Here is a 23,834-nt window from a genome sequence, read left to right as displayed (position 1 = left end):
TCAGTGAATATTTGTCGTTTTTTTTTTATCCATTGGTATTGAATGTGATAAGAAAACATGTTTTAACAATCGAACCGTTAAAAGAAGTTATAAAAGTCAGGGCAAATTTATTTTAAGAAAAAAATCATAAAACGTTTCGTGTATGTAATTAATTTAATATCTAATTCTTTGGAAATAATATTTTCTGTTATGAAATGAATGCTATGAAAAGCAAAATTTAAAGTTTGATGTTATTTGAAATCAGTACACGCAACAATATTGTAACATTGTCGGCCTCTAGAAATAGAAGCAGAATATTATGACAACAATCAAAAACATTACACATTATAAATAACATTATAACTTGTACTTTGAAGTTTAGTATTGCGCGATATTTAAAGTGTCGAGACGCTGTTATGAATTTGCCCTTATTTTCAAAATAAGCGCGAACGTTGCGACGCATAAATTATAAGCGTCCATATACTCGTGTACTTGATGATTGTATGCCGTGTCAGTAACAGACGTAATCACTTACAGTGCAACCGTGGAATATTAATAAGCGCGCTGTACGTTTTAAAGTATCTCGCGTCATCTCGATTGAGCTGTCGCGCCTGTAAAATATCACATAAGATGAGGACATCAATATTAAATTAATGGCACGAGTGTCATAGACGATGGTGAGAGTTTATGGTGAATAAGTATGCACTCGGCGCTTAACTCGGGATATATGTCTCTAATTGACATTCGGAAGTGGATGGTTTTGCCACGTCTTAAATAAATATCTATTTCCTCGTAAAAAAGAGGAAAATTCACAATTAAAAAAATCAACGGGATAATAATAATCATAGGAAATGCATTTCGATAATTGTTGGAATATATACATATAATTATACGTGAAAATATCGAATTTTACGGAAAGGGAAAATGAGAAAGCAAACAAATTCTGAAATTGTTTTAGATAAGATTTCGGAATTCATTTTTATTAACGCTTGCTACTATCCAATTTTTAAATTTACATATTTATTAATGAGATTGATATGAGAATATATTCAGAACTCGAATGGAATTATATGATATGAAGCCGAATGATCTGACGATTATCATACGAGTTTGCGTGCTTTCTTTAATAACTATAATAGATTAAGAAATGATACATGCAAATATTTGCTTTCATTATTAACTCATATTATTCCGGAAAACACATACGATTTTCGAAAAAAATATGCACAAAGAACAGGCAAACAGCAGAACCATAGGCTTAACTGATATTACAATACATATGAATATCAATGTGAATGCCTTATAATCAAGAAATACAATTTAATATTTAACTCTTGTTGTAAGACTTCTCTCTTTTGTCGCGAACAAACTTACGATTCCCTTTTATCTATCTAACACATCGCTCCTCCGTCAGTCCGTTTCCAAATAACTTTCATTTCCATACCTGAAATCTATATTATTTATTTTATTTAATCGTATTTATTACCTTGTGTGGTTGTCCTTCTACTTCTATATTTCCAGAAAAATTTTCCTTTATATTTTCAATTTTTTAAAGATACTATGCTTGTTTTATGATTTCCGGACATGAAAATTGACACAAAAGGATTTGTGTTCTATTACACACGTTTCATGTTTTTGTTTTTTTAATGCTAGATTCTTCAAATGTAAAAACAAACGAAATACATTTAATTTATCATTTAAAGTTATAGAAAGATTTTGTCAAATAAAATACAAATAATAATAAAATCGCCACATAATCCACATTTTCGGAATTCAATTATTTGAGAAAATATATTTCCTGCGTTCTCTTCCTTTTACGAATATCGAATATAACTGCATCTATATATTTCGAATTATCAAGTTATCAAATTTGTAATGCGTTTTTTTTTTTCATAATTTTCATCGTGCAGCTCTGATAAATCAAGCGGCTATAAATAAAATTTTTATTGGTAATAAATTTTTATCCGTGCGACAGTTATCGCGTATGCAATGCAATATTTTACTTGTATTTGCAGAATAAGAATGCATGATATTATTTATGCTTATAATACTACGGTGTAGACTGCGTGGTTTCACGCGAGTGAAACGAATTATACTTTTTTACATTAAATTTATGCCATTATAAGTTTTAATAATGTATCGATCACGAGATCGGATTATCAGCGAATATATTGTATATAATACCGATATATTTATACCGGTTTCTTTATGCAAACATAAAAGTAAAAAGCCGATTACAAGGATACACTCACTGTTCGCCGGATAATATAGCTTAAAGTTATATAAAAATTATTTATATATTTTTTTCTCTTAAAATTAACAATGTTTATTCATTGGTATCATTCTTATGCAGGCTATCGTGATATCATCGTGTTTTTGAGAAAATAGAATTATATCCTTCTCTCTCTTTCTGTCTGTTTCTCTTAGAAGTAAATATAGCGAAAAGGGGACCCAGCTCCAATGTCCTTGACCTTGATATATGTTGTCAAGGATACAATTCTGAGTAACTTTTTCTTTTAATGTAATCGTTGCTCGTTGCTTATTAAAATGTTATTAACAAAAAAGTTTGAAATATACCAAAATAGATAGGAACCACGCGCGCTCGCGCACACACACACACACACACGGGGGGGAGTGGAGGTGCAAAGGAGGCCTTTGGTCCCTCTCCCGCACCCACCCCGCCGGTAGGCAGGGTAGACCTCGCTTAACAACTTACAAAGTACATGCTACATTGTAAAACAAGGCCACCCTGCACCCCCACCCCCGTGTGTGTGTGCGCGCGCGTGCGCGCTTCTTGTACATCCACGTACTTTGATATATTTCAAACTTTTTTTGTTAATAACTTCTTAATAAGCAACGAGCGACGATTAAATTAGAAGAAGTTACTCAGAATTATGTCCTTGACAACATATATCAAGATCAAGGACATTAGGGCTGGGTCCTCTTTTCGCTATATTTACTTTTTATACATCGAGATCTTTTAAATAGAATAATAAAAAATATGATTCATAAAAAAATTTATTTTGTTATGTTTGAAAGCAAGCTTTAAAATATTTCCACGAAAAATTTCCATATTAATTTAAATGTTTATAAAATAAAATCGTTTTCATATAAATCGTAAATGAGAAATATACTTGAATAATATATGGCGTAATTATTAGACTAAAATTAATATGCTTGTGACTCTTAATTAAGAATGCAAATATAATGGCGAAAAGGTAGAAACAGCGGAAATAGGAAAAATTTATGGTGCAGTAACTTTATATTAGTTTATTTAAACGCGAAATGTCAGAATTTTTTATAGTACTTGCGCGCGCGCGTCTTGCATAGTTAAATAATTAAATAAAATTGAATTATTACATTTTTTGCGTTACTTCTTCAACGTTGTAAGTTGCTCTTGTTTATTTACCCAAAGAGAATGTGATTTATTTCTTTTATTCATTTATATGTGATAAAGATAAAAATATTTCCAGACTTTTTATTACATCGCTCAGAAGTTTACAGAATATATATATAAGCATATATAAAAGGTTTTTTGTTAAATCTTCATATAATATAAATCAAGCAAAGCTTTCTTATGTGATGACAGAATATAATTTTTATATTACTAAACGATATTTACGAAATTCTATCATTACGAAGAAATATTCATTAAATACAAAAATATTGAATTTGTTGGAATGTGTTTTATTGCTTGTAAATAATTTATATGTTAGATTTCATGATATTAAACAATGATTTTTGGAAGATAATTGCTATTAAATATGGATATGCAAAACTTTCTTTTAAAATAATTTGACAATGCATCGTTTATATTGTTTAACACTGCCAAAAAAGGGCGAAGTTTTATTCTGATCGATGCTCACTCAGAAACACAAACGATAGTTGCTATCGATGCGACCAACTACCGCATTTCATCCAGCTCGGTATTAACGATAATTTGAACATCAGAGAATTATCCTCATGCGAGATCGCGAGAAGCAATGTACCTGTCTGCGTACGACCCTCCATAACGATTTAATAATTACGTGGCTTTCTTCGAAGTCGAAACAAGTCTCTCATTAACTGCAGCATAATTTGTTGACTTTCGATTTGATATGCAACTCCTTGAACACGTTGACGTACCGCCGTTGTCGGGTTATCATTATCATGATACGTGTAACAACATAATGACGTAAGAGTAAGACCATTTTTCTACATCTGGCACAGGAAAGGTATACGATGTGCAAATAGCGGGTTTTCATTCAGCAAATAATGCTGACCCATTTTGATTAATTAATACGCTCTCTCCCGCGCCAGGGTTGGATGATCAAGAATTATACATATGAGCGGTAAATTTAGTCTTGGGTGGTTTCGACTTTAAAATCTTGAGATCAGTTTATTTAAGAACAGCGATGATTTTTAAAGCGAGAATTTTATTACATGTGGAAAAAATATCTACTGATTTTTGGCGATCATGTTTAATCTCGATTATATGCTGTTTGCTGTTGGAAACACTGTCATATGATTTATAGCTATGACCGATTAAGATTGCATGATTATTCGACGGGCGGGCGTGCCGTTCGATGAATACACGATATTCAATCCATTAAGCGTACATGTCAATGTAAAATCGCAGATGATCCGTGACGCGCGATACATTTCCTCGGGCGATGCTTTCTGTAGAGCAGAAAAACAAGTCGGGCGCGACTCGCGGATAACTGCCGCCGATACGAGAATCTAAACGTCTTTGTCGTTCGTGGAAAATTATTAATTCGATGAAAAATGGAAGTTGACGTCGAAGGACGTAAAGCGAACGATTTCCATATTTTGTTCGTATAATATCGAACAATATATGGAAATTGTTTGAGAGTTGGTTTTTTTTTTTAACAATACCCGAGCAAAGTATTACGCGACTAATTATTGGTGATGTTATACACACAACTGGCGTTTTATTAATATCTGTTATTTCTTATGAAATACGCCAGAAGGACTTTGATAAAATATTGCAAATTACGAAGGTTACGCGATTAGATAAGTAACATAGTAACATCGGTGTATTCTATATGCATATTTCATATAAGTTGAAAATGTTCATATATATATTGTAAATAAATCATAGCGATTCATTTGAGATGTTTAATAAAATGCCTGCTATCCGAGGAATGTAATGTTCGCGTTGCGTGGATTTTTCCGTCGGAAAATTCGCAGTCGTTTATTATGAGCAGGCGTGCAAACGTGATTTAAGATGAATTGTCGTTTACGTAATTTCTTGTCGAGATTTGTGGAAGGCGTTATTTTTTCGCGCAGTACTTCGGCGCGTCGCGATGTAATTCGCGACCGGAAGAAAGGCCTTCCGTCTACCAAGGAAGGGTCGCCATCTACGATGCCACACAATTTTTATTCTTTCGTCTGGCGCGAGATAAACGAGGCCATTGACGACGCCAACATCTTTTCGCATAGAGAAATATGTGGTCTCGCTAAAAAAGCAAATTTGAGAATCTGTTACTTCTTAAATGGATTTGCTTGAGCATCCGTGATGTGTGCGTGATTAATTGTTAAAGTACCTTTTAATCGTTTATATCTAGAAGTAAGAGAGGCTAAATCGTTTATCGCCATGCATTTTCATGAGACGAAATTTACTTATTTATTTTAAATGACCACAACAATGACGGTTCTTAATATTATTAATTCGCATTTCGTGAAAGAGGTGGTATCACGTAGTATCAGGTGTTATCAAATCATGCATGTTTTGAATATAAAAAATTATATACTTATTTTTTTCTTAATTCAATAACTCAATTAATAAAATTAAACCAATAAGAATATGCGGTAATTATAAAACCGCAGCAAAACACGCGGCTTTATTTTAATTTGAAACTTCGAAGGCATCAGTCTGACGTGATCTAGCACCTTTATCGGCAACTTGCGATGCAGAAGCATCGACAATCCAATATGCGTTCTGGATATGACACGAATCGCGGAGATAAACTTAGGAATTCTACGCGCGAGACAGATGTAGCGCGAACACGTGGCTACGTTGTAACCCGGCTCGTCAGCCGAAGTCATAAGGTCCATATAATACGTCATTTGTGAAAGATGTTTAGCGTCATGCGGTTGACGTTTGCCGCTCGTAAAAATGATGGAAATCTCGTCATATCGCAATGCAAGTCACATACCCGTTGGCGATGACAGTTCGCTACAGCACGTGGCGTGTGTTTCCGGAGCACCTGCACTCGTACACGCGTGGACACCGAGCTTGATCACGCGCGCACTTTACGACGACGCACCTCCGGTATACTTCCAGCCGCGACGAAATCAACTGGTTCGCCTCTGAGCCTTCACTTTTCGGCCGGAAGTAAAGGCGCGTGTCGCAGAATCGCACTGAGGACGGAGAGGAGAAAGGAAATGCGACAGAGAGAAATCTTTAAAATAAAGAGAAAAAAAGAGATTGGGAGTAGAGTAGGAGGAATCGTTCTCAACAAAGAAGAAGACACTAGGGGGCCTCCAGAGGGTGAGAAAGAAACTCGACGTGACGCCGGAGATCAGGGAAGTCACGATGAAGAGGAAGATAGACGGATAGAACGCGGATGCCGGCTCGCCGGAGAAGTCGTGGGCACGATCGCCGTCACAACACTAGTAGCCTGGTACACTCTTCTGGTGGTACATACACACGGTCCGTCTCTCTGCCTCCCTCGCTTCTCTCTTTCTCACTTCATCTCTGTCTTTCCCCCGTTGTTCTCTCCCTCTTTTTCTCTTTCTCGACTTCTTCTGCACGTACGTGCGTTTCCTCCTGGTGCGCACACATATGTGCAACGATCATGTTCATATTCACGAACACGCATACACTCGCGGACCGCGTGTATCCTCGTGTGTACGTGTGCGCGCTCTCTCGCCTCTCTTTTTTTTCCGCCTCCTCTCTCTCGCGTTGCGTAGAAGGGAACTCACGTTCCCTCCTTCTACTCTCGTTCGCGTCTCTGTCGGCCGCCCGCGAAAGCACACACCGCGACAGGGCGATCTACTAGGTGAGACTAGTTCCTCCACCCAGCCGTGGACCCGTTTTCTGTACGCCTCTCTCCTTCGGTCGCCTTCCGTCCGCCTTGCCATCTCCCTCTACTTATCTCGCTCGTTCTAGCGGCTCCTTCTCTCCGTTTCGCGACTTCTTCTCGCGCGCGCCTCCGAGAGGATTCTTCCTGATTTTACGAGAGCCTATGAAGTGGTACGTTCTTGTTCTCCAATCCATAATCCTCCGACTAGTCACGGGATGGACTGTGCGAAATGGATGAAAATATGCTGATCTCTTCAGCGAGCGAGGAGAAATGGAATTATAATAGATTTTATTGAATAGCTTATATTCTGCATCATTCATGAGTGTTTTTTCATCGTATTATTCAAATAGAAAACTTGCGCTTCGATTTCAACGTCCGTCAAGATCAATCACTTTGAATAGTGGCCTAATAGCGGAATTCCCTTTCATATCTTTTTTATTAGTGCTTCGTTCTTACGTCAAAAGACACGCGAGAAAATGCTTCCTGAGTTTACGAGCTCTTATGACACGCTCCGCCGATCCTTTCGGATTAATTGCACGATATACCGTTTTATCCTCTCGACGGAACCATTAAGCCGATACTGCCGGTAATACTTTTTCCAGACGCCGACGATAAAGAAAAAAGTGAAATTAATTTCACCATTGGCTCGCAAATCCAACTTTGCTGCAGTTTTCGGAAGAAAAATGCCCGGATTAATATTTTTTCTCTCCAGTAAAAATAGATCTAACACGGGAATTAACGGAATAGAAAGATAAGAAATACGTAATACGGTTAATTGATGTCTATGAAAAAAAAAATATTCAAACATCTGTAGAAGATACTTACTTTTTGTGTTTTCGTCTCTTTTTCATGTTACTATTCATCTACATCTTTCGTGAAATTATTTCGCCCCATATTCAATTTTGTTCTTGCATCCTGTATATTTAATCGACGGATCGAGATTGAGGCAGAGCATGAAAGGAGAAAGAGAGAGAGAGAGAGAGAGAGAGAGAGAGAGAGAGAGAGAGAGAGAGAGAGAGAGAGAAGACACGAAGCATGATATCGCAAAATCGCGTCTATCTTACTTGACAAGCGTTTCCATTCTCGATCCGATACTCTAATATGTATGCAGCGTCGGCTATTCCTTTCTTCCTCAGACAGTGATAAATTTATCGTTACGTTCATTCTTAATCCTTTCGATCCACCGTCCCCCTTTGTACTCTCGTCTCGTCTCGTTCTGGTCTCGTTCTCGCGAAGGTATCCGTTCCGATTTCGCAAGCGGTCCCGAGATACTCCGGCACTCTCCGGTGGATTGTATCTCTCCTCATTGAGTTTGCTCGACCGAAAATCGAGCCCATCGGCATCCCACGCGCAAAGGAGCTCCGACGTGTAATGCCGAAATGGGAAGCGAGGTGGGATCGCACGTGTGCAGCATCGAAGAGAGACTGATGATGTCGGCGAGATTATATACGAAAACCTTGCCAAAGAGCAATCTCTTGTTAAAGAACGCCAAAATACGCAACATACTGTGCGTTTGCTTCAAAGAGATAGTTCCTTTACGTATTCAGTGAATACGATTAGGCAAACTGGTAATTGATAAGGCGGAAACTGTCGAAGAAAATGTGTTCAATTAATATACATTTTAATATGGATAAATGGATGAAAAATTTGTATTATTAATAATCAATTATATCTTATATCATTATGTATTTGAACACGAATGGCGAGATGATATTTCTTAAGTAATTGACGCAATTTCTTGTGTATACGTACCTTATATAAAAAGAGAAAAAGAAGCGTGTGTGCAGGATATTGCGAGGTCGATCTCAAGAATTCTTATCTTCTACTTTGAATTTGTTTCCGTAGCGAATGTAGCGAACTACGATAAAAAGTATCTTTTACTACTTTTAACAGCTATTTTATGCACGCTTGGTATAATTATCAATTTATGCGCATAGATATCGCATTATCGGTGCACTGCTTGATCTTTCCCAGCAGCTGCCGATTGCTGCCGAAAGTTGTATCAATTTTAAAATCCACGAATGGTCGGCCTACGCGAGCGCGAGTTCGTAGGACGTGCGAATAGCTACCAGCTACCTGCTTATTATCAAGAAAGTCGTTGTCAAAGTCGTATATCTTTCACAAACAATTAATTAATACGGCCCGGGATCTCGACAATAACGACGAGATGCAAACTTGTGCTGGCTCGTTGTCATCCTCACAAAGAATTGTGTCGTGTATTGTATTTTCAGCAATACATTGAGCGATTTCGACAGAATTACGATGACTTTATTAGCGTAGCGCATACTACGCGCTACAAGCATAACTTTGACGGCGACGTTGTTTTAATAACGAATCCACTGACAATTCGCAAACAAAGCGATGATTCAACTTCGCTTATAAGCAATAAATCCTACCTGGTTCTGCAAAGTCATTACCGCGCCAGATTAATTAACACTATCGCGTTGCCGTGCCTGCGACTTCTACGGCGCTTATATTCGATGGTTCGATGATATCGCGACTTCATCGTATTATTCATAAGGATAGGAAGAGAGGGATTGATTTTGTTGCTCGCATTTTGTAGGTATTATTCCTGACAAAATGACATTATCACTCCTAAGCTACGAGAATACAGAAGCCATCTATATTCTACATTTACAGCGGATGCCGCATTTTTGCCTACTCCGGTAAAATTTAGCTCCGCATGTGGTACAGACCCTCGTGCATGACGAACGTTCGATTATAATATTGAATTAACTATCGATCGATGTATATTTGATTAAATCTGTCGTAGAGAAAGCGTATGTAGCAAGATGCATCGAGTTTTTATTCGTGTGCATGACACATGAAATACTCCCTGATATTTAGCGGCATACGCGACATATAGAGCATTATATGAGCGTCCACGTGATTATACTAATTTAAATTTGAAATTTTGTAAAATCCATAAGCGATAAACGCGTCGAAAGAAAAGCGTGAGCGATAATTTACGAAATTAATGCAGAGTATAATTAATCAGGATAAAAAAAATTGAAACAATAATCGAATAAATAAAAACAGATACGGATTCTTTGTCACGTTAATGCCATTTAAATCACCTATAAGAAAACTATAGCGACTCTTCCTCAACTCCCTTTCCATGTTGCGCTCGACCGCGCCCCGATGTCATATAAACAGGAATTAGGCGGGATTCTGGGGAAGGAAGCTCTCGTCTTGGGATACCCTAATCTCTCTCTCTCTTTCTCGCTCGACGAACCGCTTATGCAAAATCCACGAGTGATGACCGTAAATAACGGTGGGGCAACTTTCTTCTTTCTTTCTCTATAAATCCGTTTACGCTTCGCGCGCGTTTGCCATCGATCGTTTAATATCGCCGATATGTGGTACGCGCTTGTAAAACGAATAACCAGCCGTGGCTCTCGATACGCCGATGCGTGTTTTCCGCCACCAGCTATGACGTCGCGTCGCCTCGGGGTGCGTTCGCATGGCATCATCCCTAGACATCATGCCTCGGCAATTTAGCACGTCCCCTTTCCCCCTTGCGACGCTCGCACAGGTAGGTCTTTAATTTTATCCTGCCGGCCAACGACCGGTTGTCATCGACAGCGAGAATGATGAGCGCGAAAAGACCACCCGCAACTTTCCATCCGCACCTTTCATCTGTGAACGAGTATATCTGCAGGATTGACATAGCGAAATGACGACGAAGGGATATAGAAAAAGAAGAGAGAAATGCTATATATTCCGACACTTGATACATGACTCTTATTATGTGAATTACGCAACGACAATAAGATATCCACGTATATAATCGATAATAACAAAAAATAAAAGATAAAAGAAGGAAAAGTTTTAACGATTGGGAATAAACATAAAAAAATTTGATATTACGTTGCATTATAGAATGCAAAAGCAGAACTGCTATATCGCGTTTATTTTGCAAACGGTCTCTGTATACGACGGACTGGTTGATCCGACGAATTTTTAGTGTCCACGTTAATAGATGCTGATTGTAGGATATCATTCCGTAATTTATTCATTGTCTTCACTGGGAAAATGTTGCGATCGTTGATCGATGGCGCCGCTGATTCTAGCTGGTCGGCTCCGTGTTGTTTAATTTATTCATTGAACTTACTCTTTCTTTAGCCCGGAAATTTATGATATTATGTTTTATATGCAAAGTCATCGATTATCTATGCACCATTCTTGCCGATTCTTGCACAGGTAGAAGAGCGGCGGTTATAAAAGCCGTTTTGATTTACTGTTTTCGAGCTTTAATGTATATAGTATGTTCAACTGAAACGTGGACTAAGGTCATTGTTCCATAAAAATCTATGTTCCACTTGAACGTATCTAATATAACAAAGCATCGATTATTCTTACTCACGCGTTTGACGTGACCGAAAAATAAACTAAGATTAAATTATAAGGCCCGTCCCAAAGCCGATTCCGGTCCATATTTGGTCCGATTGGGCAGACACAGACTTGCATATATGCATTCGTTGGATTGGGTGGGCGGGTTGAGAAATAACTTACAATCTTTATAATAATTCTTTAAATATATTCTTGCTCCATTATAGAAAATAATTTTTTTAAAGTATTGTAATATTTATTCGTAATAATAAAATCTAAACATTTATCGTCTAAACATATGATTTTGAATAATTTAACTTCAAACTTATTTATTAAATATATTGATATTAAAAGTGTAAAATAATATAAATGATACTAAAATTTATTTATCTATTTTTTCCACATTTCTACATCATTGATTACCAATTCATCTGTACTTTAAATTTTGATACTTTTTAAGTAAATCGTTCTTTTTGATATCAGCAATGCTTTATTTTTTTCATCTTATCGTTGGCATTGAGTCAGGTGCAACAAGTATGCAAAACGCTGTTACTGCAAGCTAAGCGTAAAATTGAGTAAACGTCGTTGTCGATAATGCGAATAATAACATCCGCATATGATATAACGTCGCTCCTAACTTTAAATGCGACTTACCCTTCTGTGAAATCTAAATGTCGTACGGAATCGTTCCCGCGAATTTTCAGGTTTCAATTCGTCTATTGCTTTATGTTCCGTTTTTCGATAACGCGGTCATGTACGAGGAAGTTTGTTGAATAAGGTCTGGATGTATATGACACAACGAGCGATATTGAAGATTGTACCGGAAAATAAGAAAATCGCTTTCTAGATTGAATGAGAAATAAGAAGCGATATTTGCACACTACGAGAAGCTTAATTTTTTATTAACCTCATATATTTCTATGAATTTTCTGCTTACATCATAAAAACATGCAAAATTGCAACAGTAATAATAAATTGCAAAAATGTTTGCAAATGATGAGAATCATATTATACATAATTAAAGCTATTATAATTTTGATGTTCCATTATATTTTAATATTATATTTAATTTATTACTCAATAAGCTTGGTTTGTAATATAAATTTATAATGCAAATTATGATATTGTATTATATATTTTTTCATATAGATTTTAATCAAATGATCATCCGTAAATTAATATCTTATTTAGCACGTAAAATATATACACGAACGCTTTTCTCAAATTGCTTCATTATAACAATCATACGATGTTCTATCAGAATATGAAATAATTGCGAATATTTCATCTACAATATATGTATATATATATATATATATATATATATATATATATATATATATTTATAGTTTTATAATTACTTTTCGTGTGATTGATGCCGCTAGTTAGATCAGTACATAAATAAATAGTTTGCGTTTCCGGCTATTGCGTTTCCCTATATATGCAGTTTCTGGATATATATATGTTTATGTTCGTTCTCTCTCGAAATAATTTCGTTTCTACGCTGTTTATGATATCAGGCAATTTCAGACACGTATTGAGATTGATTTAGCGCAAGCTAGTCGTAATGATACTTCTGGCATTTCTAACGCTTTTTATTGTGATTGCCGATGGCGGTATACTCGAAAAATACGCCAACGCACCTAGAAATATACACGGTAGGTAAGTGCACTGACATTTCACAATCGCCACCACTTTTGTTGTAATAAAACCTGAGACTGATACTGTCATCGGATTTAGAGTGACAATTATAAAGAAAAATTGAAAAATGTGTACCTAATAATTTTTAAAACAGAAAGAAATATTTATACATAATTTTAGAGCATTGAACATTTTCGTAAATTATTATATTATTCTCGACATCGTTGTCTGTGACTATTTCTCTTTCGAGCGAATCATTCAGATACACTCGAGATATTCACGGACCGGAGCTTCTAATACCGAGACGAGTGTCTGACGATGGTAGCTTCAGCACGTATTCCTTACCGAATTTCTATAACCGCCGAGAGATCAGCGGGCGGGACAAGCGATCCCTCGGGACGATCGATAAATTGCACCTGGTGCTACCCTTCAACGGGATCGATCACCACGTGGAGCTCAGCCCGTACCATGAATTCATCTCGCCCGACATGGTGGTAGAGACACGGGGAGCCGGAATCAGCACTAATCTCGATGAGGGCTTGAGATTCAGAAAGGCGTCCGATCGGCAGTGTCACTATCGCGGCACTGTTCGAGGCCACGACAATTCCAGGGTGGCCCTGTCTCTGTGCGATGGCGTGGTTAGTATAGCATATATCCCCGCTCCGCGTGTAATTCCCCTTCGAGAATCTCGTTGTTAACGAACCGAGAGAAGAATTTCGAGCACGTTTGTGCTTTGTCGCGTTGACATGGCAGAATACCATACAGAGGTATCCTGTAAAGGGACCTTCGAAATTTATTCGAGCATTTACGACTACGCCTCAATTAATTGTCTTCTATGTTCACAATATTTATATTATATATATATATATATATATATATATATATATATATATTTAATATCCATAGCAATTGATATATTTTTCTACTATCATGTACAATGCAGTGCTCTTATATTAATTAATCATTTATACACTTAAATATGTATAAAATAATTAATATATTGCGTGATTGATTATTTGTTTTTAATGGGGAAAGTTAATCAATTTAGCCAAATTAAGAAATATTGATAATATTACGAGTCGGATTTTAATCTTCATGTGCACAGTTTGCACGGATCATAATTAATTTTGATTAGTACTATTGGAAATAGAACAGAATTTCGAAGTGATTGCAAGCGTGCGATTGGTGCATGTAATGCATTCCACAAATTCCTTCGGGAGATTAACGTTAACGAAGCGAGAGGAGAATTGCGATTAGTAGTCGAATAGATATTGCAGAAGGGTTGCAGAAAAATCTAAAAATCCCGTCGAAACTCAATATATACATATATATATATATATATATATATATATATATATATATATATATATAATGAAATTTTTAAAATTACATTTTTTTATTATGTCTGCGAAGTTTATCGCAGTAATATACGACAGAATGAAAGTTCGCGAATTCGAGTGTTCATGATGTAATTTCAATCTATAACAAAACCTCTCAATAGTCGATGCTAGAAGCTATTTTGGTAACACGTCATATCTTTAAACATATAGAGCATCAGACGTTTATATGAAGATGGACGCGGTATTATTTTGATGAGTCTAGATTTCGAAATTGCAGCATATGACGCACATTTTTCTGTATTTATATCGTTGTAAAAATTCTGCAAATTCTTTTTCTCCCAAACATTACGGGTATATTCCATCTGAAATTGATAAACATATAAATGGATTGATACGTGCAATAAATAATTATAGAGTAACGTGATTCTTTCATATACAAATGCATTATATATATATATATATATATATACAATATAAATATATCTGATTCTAAATGCATAATAAAAGACTCAGTCTTATAAATGCGCTGCATAACATGTCGACACACACAATCGGCGCAACGCAGTGTTGTGGCACACTGCACTTCGGCCAGATTGCATGGCCGATTTGACTATGTGATGTAGCTTTTCCTCGATAGTAGTAAAAATAGAACCAAAAAACAATCTTGTAAGAATCACGTGACAGCTATGAGTATGTATTGTACTATCGATTCTTTTTGTCTTGTAAGCTATATTTTATTTACGAATCATGAGATCAATTACGACATGAAAAAAGTTGAATTTATGAAAATTATTATTGTAAGCAGATTTAATATTTGTCTCAATATATATTTAAAGCGATAAATATATTACGATATTTTTAATAATCTCAAAAATAGTTTTCCAACATGATTCGTTGCTTTCAGAATATAAGGTAAATGATTACTGTATAAATAAACTGCAAACTGCTGAAACGGTTGAATACCTAATTGATCCCATTAAATGCAAAGTCGCGAGATGTATTTCGAGAATACGATTGCTATCTATGATTTTTCAGGCGGTTGCATTACGTGATAAATATAAACATACGCATACATAAATAATCAAAATACGACTCGTTTGACCTTTTCCATTATAACATTCATGATGTCGATAATATCGGCACCTCGGTTTTATCAGTCTCTATACATATAACATCTTCGATATATTATAATGTACGTAGAAGACATCATTAATGCTTTAACACACGAATTTATGCACGTATCGGAACACGTATGCAGTTTCCATATATGTATATGCAAAATATATAAATGTGTCGATATATGCATAAATTCGTATGTTCAAGCATTAATGACGCCTTCTGTACATATATTATGTATTGAAGATATTTTTATACATCAAATTCAAAATTCTAATCTGATATAACTTTTGATCTGTATTGAAATGTAGAAAACTGACCCGACCAAATAGAATCTTCTATTAATTTAATTAGTTATAAATTTTTTAACGTGCAATGGGAAGGAAATAGCGTTTACAATGTATTAGATATAGAATTTTATACGCTAATGAAATAATGAAAATTCCAATTCTTAACATATCTTTAACATTTAGAATCTTGCAATAACAACTTGATATTAATCAACTAATATATTGTGTTGTAAATGTCGATATTTTATTTTCCATTGCTATTATTATCGGCAACATGACACATCTCTCGCGCGCGCACACAGGCTGGTTACGTGCAAACTAATCACGGTCGGTACTTCATCGAGCCAGTGTATCAGGCGGAACCTGACGCGGACGGTCAGCACATTCATGTAGCTTACAAACGGGATGCACCACACGAGAGTAAAGGGCAAACTAATGTTGTATCGAAAAGACATTGTGCAACTAGCGGTTAGTATTTTTGCAGACATTATCCTTATCCTTATTTTTATCTTTCGTTATTCTTAAAAGTAATTTTTTAGCTAGGCATTGTTAAGCATATCCCATTTATTACTTTAACATTTTACTCCAACTTGATATAATATACAGTTCCCCGAGACCATGTCGCATAGACATTTATTATGTAGTGTAACGCGAGAGAATTTCGCATAGTTACGAACGAGCGACAAATAATGGCGTGTAGTTTGTGAAAGCTCATTCTCGCTTTAATAGACAACTGGGAGTTGGCGTGGGCGGAACAGTTGGCTAAAAGGCAGATGCGGTTAATGGAAAATAATTCTCTCGGTACGAAGCGCGACACCGCAGTATCCTCGGGCACGCACAGTATACACCGTTACATAGAAATTGGATTAATCGCCGATCGGAGATTTCTTGATTTTCATAATAATACTGATTATGAGCAATATCTTTTGACAATCATGAATATGGTGTCCGATTTTTATCATGACAGTTCAGTGGGAAATCAAATAGACGTTGTCTTAGTACGCATGATATATTTGGAAAAGGAGAAAGAGGAGGTAACCTGCGACAATATAAGATAAAAATTAAAATGTGTTTAATAAGAAAAGAAGAGAGAAAGAAAGAGAAAGAGAGAATATTGCAACATAGTAAATATTATCGTTGATATAAATATAAATATTATCGTCTTATTTACTTGTGACAAAATTACTTGAGCTAGTATCAATTCACGTATAGGCATGAAATTTAGAATTCTATTCACAATTTCTTTAAGGCAAAAACAAAAATTGTATATGTTACTCTTTTTAATCGAATCAAAAGCGCTATTCGTTCATGCGTGACATTGATATTCGATTTATCGAAACTCGATGCTGCGTGCTCGTAGATAGATTTGCTCATTAGTCCAGCCGCCGAGGAAACGTTGGAAAGTTTCGCGAAATGGGCGGAGAAAATGAATCCGAAGGATGATACGCATCCCAATCATTTTGATATTGCAGTATTAGTTACGAGGTAATATTTCCTAGACATCGATTTAATCGTCGTATGCGCATCGCATTGCAACTCGCATGTATTCTTAGATACGACATTTGCTCGGAGGGAACTAATTGCGATTTGATGGGTCTCGCTCACGTAGCAGCGGCCTGCGACCCAGCAAAGGCTGCTTGTATCAATGAAGACAGTGGACTTTTGCTTGGCATCGTGGTTGCTCACGAAGTTGGTCACGTGTACTGTATCCATCATTTCAATCACAATTATGTGTGTATAAAGTATCTTTAAAAATGATATAAGTGCGGAATTTTTAAAAAATCTTGAAAAAGTACGATAAAAATTTCCAGTAAAATACAAATGAAAATGTAAAGTTTAACATTCTCATTTCTTTTAACACGAAAACTTCTAATCTAATATCCTAGCTATGAAAACGTTGTCTTATAAAGTATTTAAATTTATAGAATGGGTTGTTCTCACGATGAGCCGGAGACTAGCGGATGCCCATCAATGGATACAGATGAAAGCTACTTTATTATGTCTCCTATTGTCTTCCTATATACCATTAGATGGTCGACTTGCAGTAGGAAATTTATAACAGCTTTTCTCGAGTAAATTGAATTCGTACACGAGTAATGTCTGCTTTTAATTATACAATATCGAAAATTCTAAAATTTATTTATGAAAACTATTACGGGTATATAAAAATTGCCAATATAATAATCGTGACACTTTTCTATGAATAAGGAGCGGATTGGGCGAATGTTTGCTCGACAATCCAAGAAATCCTCCGGAAAAACTAAAATATCCGAACATGTTGCCGGGTGCGATGTACAACGCCGACTTCCAATGTGACATGCTATTTCGTGGCTCAAAAGTGTGCCCGCAATCTCATGTAAAATTTTAACAGATTTTATACGACGTTTATATTTTAGCGTTTTCAATTCAATTAACGTAAATTGCAAATTACTATTCAGTGAGATTTAAGATTCTCTTTATTAAAGTCGATAATTTTACTGTACATCAGTTACTTACAATCCGTGTTTCATTTATCACTTACTTGTCGGAAAAACAAAACAAAAAAAAACAGCTTTTATTAATCAGTTATCATTTATACGGATAATTTAATTATTTTGTTTAAATTTAATTAATTGCTAATTAAATTTAATTATCTTTCGCATTTGGTCGCACCGCTGAAATATTAGTTGTTTGAGTAAATTAGACAAAGTTACGTTTTTGCGCATTATTATTTCTATTGATATCAGTTAAATTTACACAATATACAATAGTATTGTCAAAGATTGCGCTCAAGTTGCTCCGTCCCACATTCTACTCCTTTAAGACTAATCTCATTAGTCAGAGCTCTTTGCTACTATGTGTATATTTCAGACGACTGGCTGCGAGACTTTGTGGTGCTTGACCAACACGAGCTGTTATTCCTTAGGGACGCCAAAGGCTGACGGTACGAAATGCGGTGAGAACAAGGTGCGCGCAGCTTACGTAGAACCTGTTTTCCCGGCGAAATATATTCCCAGCGCGGATTATTTAGCAGTCGCTTAGCGTCATTGTTTATGCATCCGCGGATATTGCCGGCGACATAAATAATACGTCGCTGCGAGGCGACATCAATTATTAAACGAACGCGAACGTAAATGGCGATCGCGTCGAAAGCCATTTACGAGGCGCGACCCGCGTCCCGGAACGCCGTCGGAAACGTAGCGGAATAAAAGACGTTTCTTCGTCCCTCTCCCTATAGCGGGAGAGATTTATTAAACAGCGCGCTTCCCTTTCTCGCGTGCGCGTCGCTCCTCGCGGATGTAGATTTCGTCGCCTTCGGCGCGCTCGCGAGAGCGGCGGACGTAGATTTAATCGCGCCGGGGAAATAAATTGAAGTGTCAGGAAACTTCGTGCGACTCACCGCGCTGGAAATTGGTATTCGCGCGAGGCGGAGAGTAGCCCGCGAAACATATTGCATTCTTCTAACCCGCGGGACAAAGATAATATAAAGAGTGTCCTGTGTGTGCGTGCGCGCGCTCGCGCTCGCGCTTGAAATCCAGTGGTGCATACATAAAAAATGCGTGGACATGGGCACTCGACCGGCCGCGGTTCACGGTGGATGGGGCGATTGGGGTCCCATGGGCTCTTGCAGCAGAACTTGCGGCGGTGGTCTCAAATATTCCGAGAGGGAATGCGACCGGCCGGTACCGGCGAACAGCGGTAGATACTGCATCGGCGAGAGAAAGAGGCTTTTCACTTGCAACACCACGGTAAATTGCATCTGTCTTTCGTTGCTCCTCGTGAGCCATTATCTCGCCCGCGGTGCTTCGATAGTCGAGTTTCGCCTCACCGCGATACTCCACGTTGTCCGCGTGATTATTCCGGCCGACACTTCGCCGGCCGAATTACAAATTCCGTGCTACGCGCTCGCGATGCCGGTGTGTCTCTGTTTTATTCTGATTATCGCGCTGAGGTGGCTGACAGCGTTGCGTCGTCACGCGCGTATGGGATTTTTATGTTTCCTAACAGTGAGATATACGAACGGTAATGCGAACAATACAGCGTGCTGTCACAAATTCAGTTCGAGAGAGAAAGAGAAAGAGAGAAAAGGAAAGGGAGACTATCATTATCGCGAGCTTCCTCGCAACGGAGCTTGCAGCAAAATGTTTTAATTCTTTTTATACACGCGCGACGATTCTCTACGCTTTCGCAATTTTCCCGTATGCTGTTCCATATGGAATTCCGTCACATATTCGCTGTAACATTTCCGCGCGCTAAATTACACACAGCCCTGCGATCCGACGAAACCGCCGTATCGCGCGGTACAATGCTCGGAACATGACAACGAAGAGATACTGACGGACGGGCTCCATCAATGGAAACCCTACATGGACGCGAAATTAGAATCCTGCGCGCTCTATTGCATCAATGAGAAGAACACATACGTGAAGATCTCGCCGATGGCGAACGATTCGACACCCTGCAAAGCTGGGACCAATTATATGTGCATCTCCGGAACGTGCAGGGTATGAAATCGTAACTTTTCGGAGCAAAGTCGTTTGGCCGAGAAATCTTATGCTCTTCGCGCTGAAATTGTCGAGCTGATTCGATAAAATTCTTCGGCTAAAAATATTGAATTCTCTCAATTTTTCTTCTATGCTATTTCTTGCAGAATTTTTCTAATATCTAATACTCTAATATCTATATTAATATATATTCAATAATATTGAATTTTTAAGCTCCTATGATAATTTCATAAATATTCATGATTTTTTTCTGTGTCTTTAACTCTTCGCGATTTTTTAAACATATCTCCACAAATTCGTAATTCTTATTTAACAGAAATTATTTTTGAATATACATGTTTACAAAGCATAAACATGTACACATAATCAAATTAACAATATACTCGGGAGAATAGCACGTTAGTTAAATACTTCCCCGACAACCTTTGCGTTGTTCCAGCATAATTAAATTTAGTGGTAAGCCTCTTGGTATTTATTACACGCGCGTTTGTAATTGTTTTGTTCGTGGGCTAGCGTAATCTACCATTAATTAACGATATAAATTTGTTAGAACTACGTGCAATATATTACAGTGGACTCAAATAATTGGACTTGATATCAAAGAAGCAGGTAATACTACGAGTAAAATTTATAGACCAAATATTATTTTTAGACATTATTTTTACAATTTTTATCATGTCAAATTGCATGATATGACATTTTCTAGTCATATAAAATCTTCGTAACACAAAGTTTTCGTACTGTAGAAAGTCGGATGTGATTGGATGATAGACTCGGATGCGATTGAGGATAAATGCGGCATCTGTAAAGGTGATGGAACAAAGTGTAGTCCGGTCAAGGGTGAATTCATTGAAACAGTGTTGCAAAGCGGTAAATTTTTAGATTGCGCTCGCAATTTGCCGTATGGGAGTCACATTCTTTTTTGCGATACATCGTACGTCTCTCTTTGTAGCGTATACGAAGATCGTAACAATACCGAAGGGAGCTAGCAGTATAGAGGTTTCCGAGAGAAAACCTAGCGTGAATATACTGGCTGTGAGACTCGAAAAGGATAAAACATATTGCATCAATGGAGACAAGTGAGCTTTCGCAAACTTTTCACACGAGAGAGTCGTTCCTTTTATTCTTTTCTTTCTGTTCTCTATTTAATTTATAGTGTCTATAACACATACGTACACATATACACACAAACGTCCGGAAAATTGATACACATAGATAAACATTTTACAATAATGGTAAACGCGTAGCGTGTTTTTCATGCGTGTGTTTACTATATATTTTTATAACGTTGTCGTTCATGTAGTCGCGAGTTTAAGAGCGGAGATTACGAGTGCGCTGGAACGATAATAATCTATACGCATCCGGAACCGGACAAGGAAATAGTGGAGATGAAAGGTCCGATATCCGAAGATATTGAGATACAAGTATGCTATGTTTATTTTTCGACTAATATCTCAATATGATTCGCGGTGTAATTATCGGTTTAGTACCCGAGTACATACGTCTAATTGTGTCAAAATCAAATGCCGTTATCATAAAATCTAATCATAAAATATTTTCTGGCTACTACATAAAGGCTCTCCATAAACATTATATATTTTATTTTTTCATTTTTCTTAATTGATATGTAGATTAATAATGAAATATGTATTTAATTCTCAAATAATACATATGAATGTTTATAAATGTTTATCTATCCAACGATTGCAAATCTTTTAGTACGCGTTCTTCAATCCTCAAAACAATCCCGGAATAGATTACAAATATTATGTAAGATCGAGGAATGTATCGTACACGCCCAAATATATGTGGGACTTCGTCGAGTGGTCAGAATGCAGTGCTAAATGCGACGGTGGTACGATGGTAATTAACGTAACAACATTAAATAGGCGCGCGCTTGATACGCCCGCGAATGCGACAGCTTTTATGCGACGTATGTGTTATCGATTTACATAGATATCCGAAGCGTCCTGCATTGAAGAGCAAGGCGGGCGAGTAACGCCAAATTTCTGTGACAAAATACTACGTCCGGAAGCGAAAAGTCGCATTTGCAATCAAACCCCTTGTCCCGCGAAGTAAGTCACAAGTTCTAAACTTCTTTATGAGTTTTGTGTCAAAGTGTCAATCAAAGTATAAAGGCGATGACGCAGTGCTGCACGTCTATACCTGCATACGTTTGCCAATAAATAAAATGTTAATGCAGTATCGTATAAACATCAATTTAACGTTTTGCGCATACATTAACGTTCGTTCGACGAATCTGATGTAAAGCAAATAAATTCTTATCTATCACCGATCGATTATATAGATGGCGAGTGAGTCAATGGAGTAAATGTAACGCCTGTGATGGGAAGAAGGGTATAAGACGTCGCAAGGTTCAATGCGTAAGACGTGGTGCTCGACCTGGGGAGGATGATACGCAAGCAAATTTAGACGCGTGCAAAGGTCGCGTGCCGAGGCAGAAAGAAGAGTGCATAGGTATACAAACGTGACTTTTCGCGTTTGCGATATATTTGAGACAAATATGATAAAAAAATTCAAAATTCTCAAAGATTGAATTTTGAATGTATTGTATGTACAATGTACCAGGTACAAGATCCTGCAAAATGATGTGCCCAAAGAAAACTCGACAATCCAATGAGCATGAGCTCGTAACTATAAAGGAGGAAGCAAACTTATCATCGGATGATCAGCGGAGAATAATTGACAGATTCGTCGATCTTGGTCTGGCCCATTACTTGGAGAAGAGCCGTGACAAGTTGCAGGACAATGACAAGCTCGAAGGGACGAGCGCCGCTCGGGACTTCCGACAGCTCCTTTACGACTGGGCGATGACAAACGAGGACAAGCGTAAGCGCACCTGCGAGACGGAGGAGAAATTCACCACACCGAAGCCGGGATCCATCATCAAGGATTCGATACCTATCGAGAAGGTTGTATTGCTGCAGGCACCGTACATGGACGAGTCCCTTCAGTCTAATCTGTCAGACAAGGCTTTCCAGGAAGCCGGCGATCTTGTCGGCGTTGGAATTGACACGAGCCAGCAGAAGGTTTACAAGGGCTCACAGGCGGTCAAACTTATCGAACAATTAAACTATCATAATCTGACAATAAAACCGCGCGCCGTTTCTACTTCAGAGACTGAAGATCTCGATCTATCAGCGGATACCGCGTCGGAAAAGAGACGCGTTAAATAATAAAAAAATTAAACGTTCACGTAGTATTACCTTCATATATGTATAGTTGTCATAGATGTATAAGTTTCAAAAATATACAAACACGTATGTATTAAAGAGATGACATTAGAACTTTGAACATCTTGGTATATATTCAATCATAAAACTCTTTGCTGATTCATATCGTCATCACGATATGATCGATTGTACGAAGACCGTCAAATCAAATAAAAAATATACGTATATAACTATACGTATATAAATATACGTATATATAATACGAGAAGAATGAAACATAAGATATTGTTAACGATAAGCGACATGTGGTCGGTCAGACGAACAAACAGACAGATATTTATGTTACGAGATGGAACAAGTATAAATTCAAGATTAATGATTCGCGCATTTTTTGCCATTTAATCTTTATTAATACAAGAAAATGTCGTGC

The 23,834-nt window shown here is 37.2% G+C and overlaps 2 protein-coding genes across 3 annotated transcripts in view; one reads left to right on the top strand and one right to left on the bottom strand.

Annotated features, from left to right (window-relative positions):
* LOC138938267 (A disintegrin and metalloproteinase with thrombospondin motifs 7) overlaps positions 1 to 6,920 on the bottom strand; it is a 41,527-nt gene extending 34,607 nt beyond the window's left edge. Inside the window, exon 1 of one of the 2 annotated variants that reach the window (XM_070305119.1) lies at positions 6,138 to 6,920. The gene's annotated coding sequence lies outside the window, so the exon portion shown is untranslated. The remainder of the gene's footprint in view (positions 1 to 6,137) is intronic. The other variant, XM_070305120.1, reaches the window with a different exon arrangement.
* A 5,986-nt stretch (positions 6,921 to 12,906) lies between these two features.
* On the top strand, positions 12,907 to 23,407 carry LOC138938150 (A disintegrin and metalloproteinase with thrombospondin motifs 7). The gene is made up of 18 exons (XM_070304926.1): positions 12,907 to 13,001; positions 13,243 to 13,618; positions 16,029 to 16,194; positions 16,456 to 16,760; positions 17,087 to 17,211; positions 17,280 to 17,426; positions 17,652 to 17,798; positions 17,935 to 18,082; positions 18,577 to 18,672; positions 19,245 to 19,454; positions 19,974 to 20,210; positions 20,957 to 21,080; positions 21,163 to 21,289; positions 21,514 to 21,634; positions 21,930 to 22,073; positions 22,167 to 22,285; positions 22,519 to 22,688; positions 22,800 to 23,407. The coding sequence occupies exons 1-18, from the start codon at positions 12,907 to 12,909 to the stop codon at positions 23,405 to 23,407; spliced, it is 3,465 nt and encodes a 1,154-aa protein (XP_070161027.1).
* The last annotated feature ends 427 nt before the right edge of the window (positions 23,408 to 23,834 follow it).

Source organism: Polyergus mexicanus, unplaced genomic scaffold (assembly GCF_030449975.1).
Source record: "Polyergus mexicanus isolate NDT 795.1 unplaced genomic scaffold, iyPolMexi1.0 SCAF_12, whole genome shotgun sequence".
In the NCBI taxonomy this organism is placed as follows: Eukaryota; Metazoa; Arthropoda; class Insecta; order Hymenoptera; family Formicidae; genus Polyergus; species Polyergus mexicanus.
The sequence above is the reverse complement of the archived record's forward strand: the minus strand, read 5'-3'. Positions and strand labels throughout refer to the sequence as shown.

Excerpts from the sequence above, each read along its gene's own strand:
- LOC138938150 (XM_070304926.1), top strand. The coding sequence starts at position 12,907 with ATGATACTTCTGGCATTTCTAACGCTTTTTATTGTGATTGCCGATGGC. Across the intron at positions 13,002-13,242 it reads CCTAGAAATATACACGGTAG|ATACACTCGAGATATTCACG; the intron begins GTAAGTGCACTG and ends CGAATCATTCAG. Across the intron at positions 17,799-17,934 it reads TTTATAACAGCTTTTCTCGA|GAGCGGATTGGGCGAATGTT; the intron begins GTAAATTGAATT and ends TCTATGAATAAG.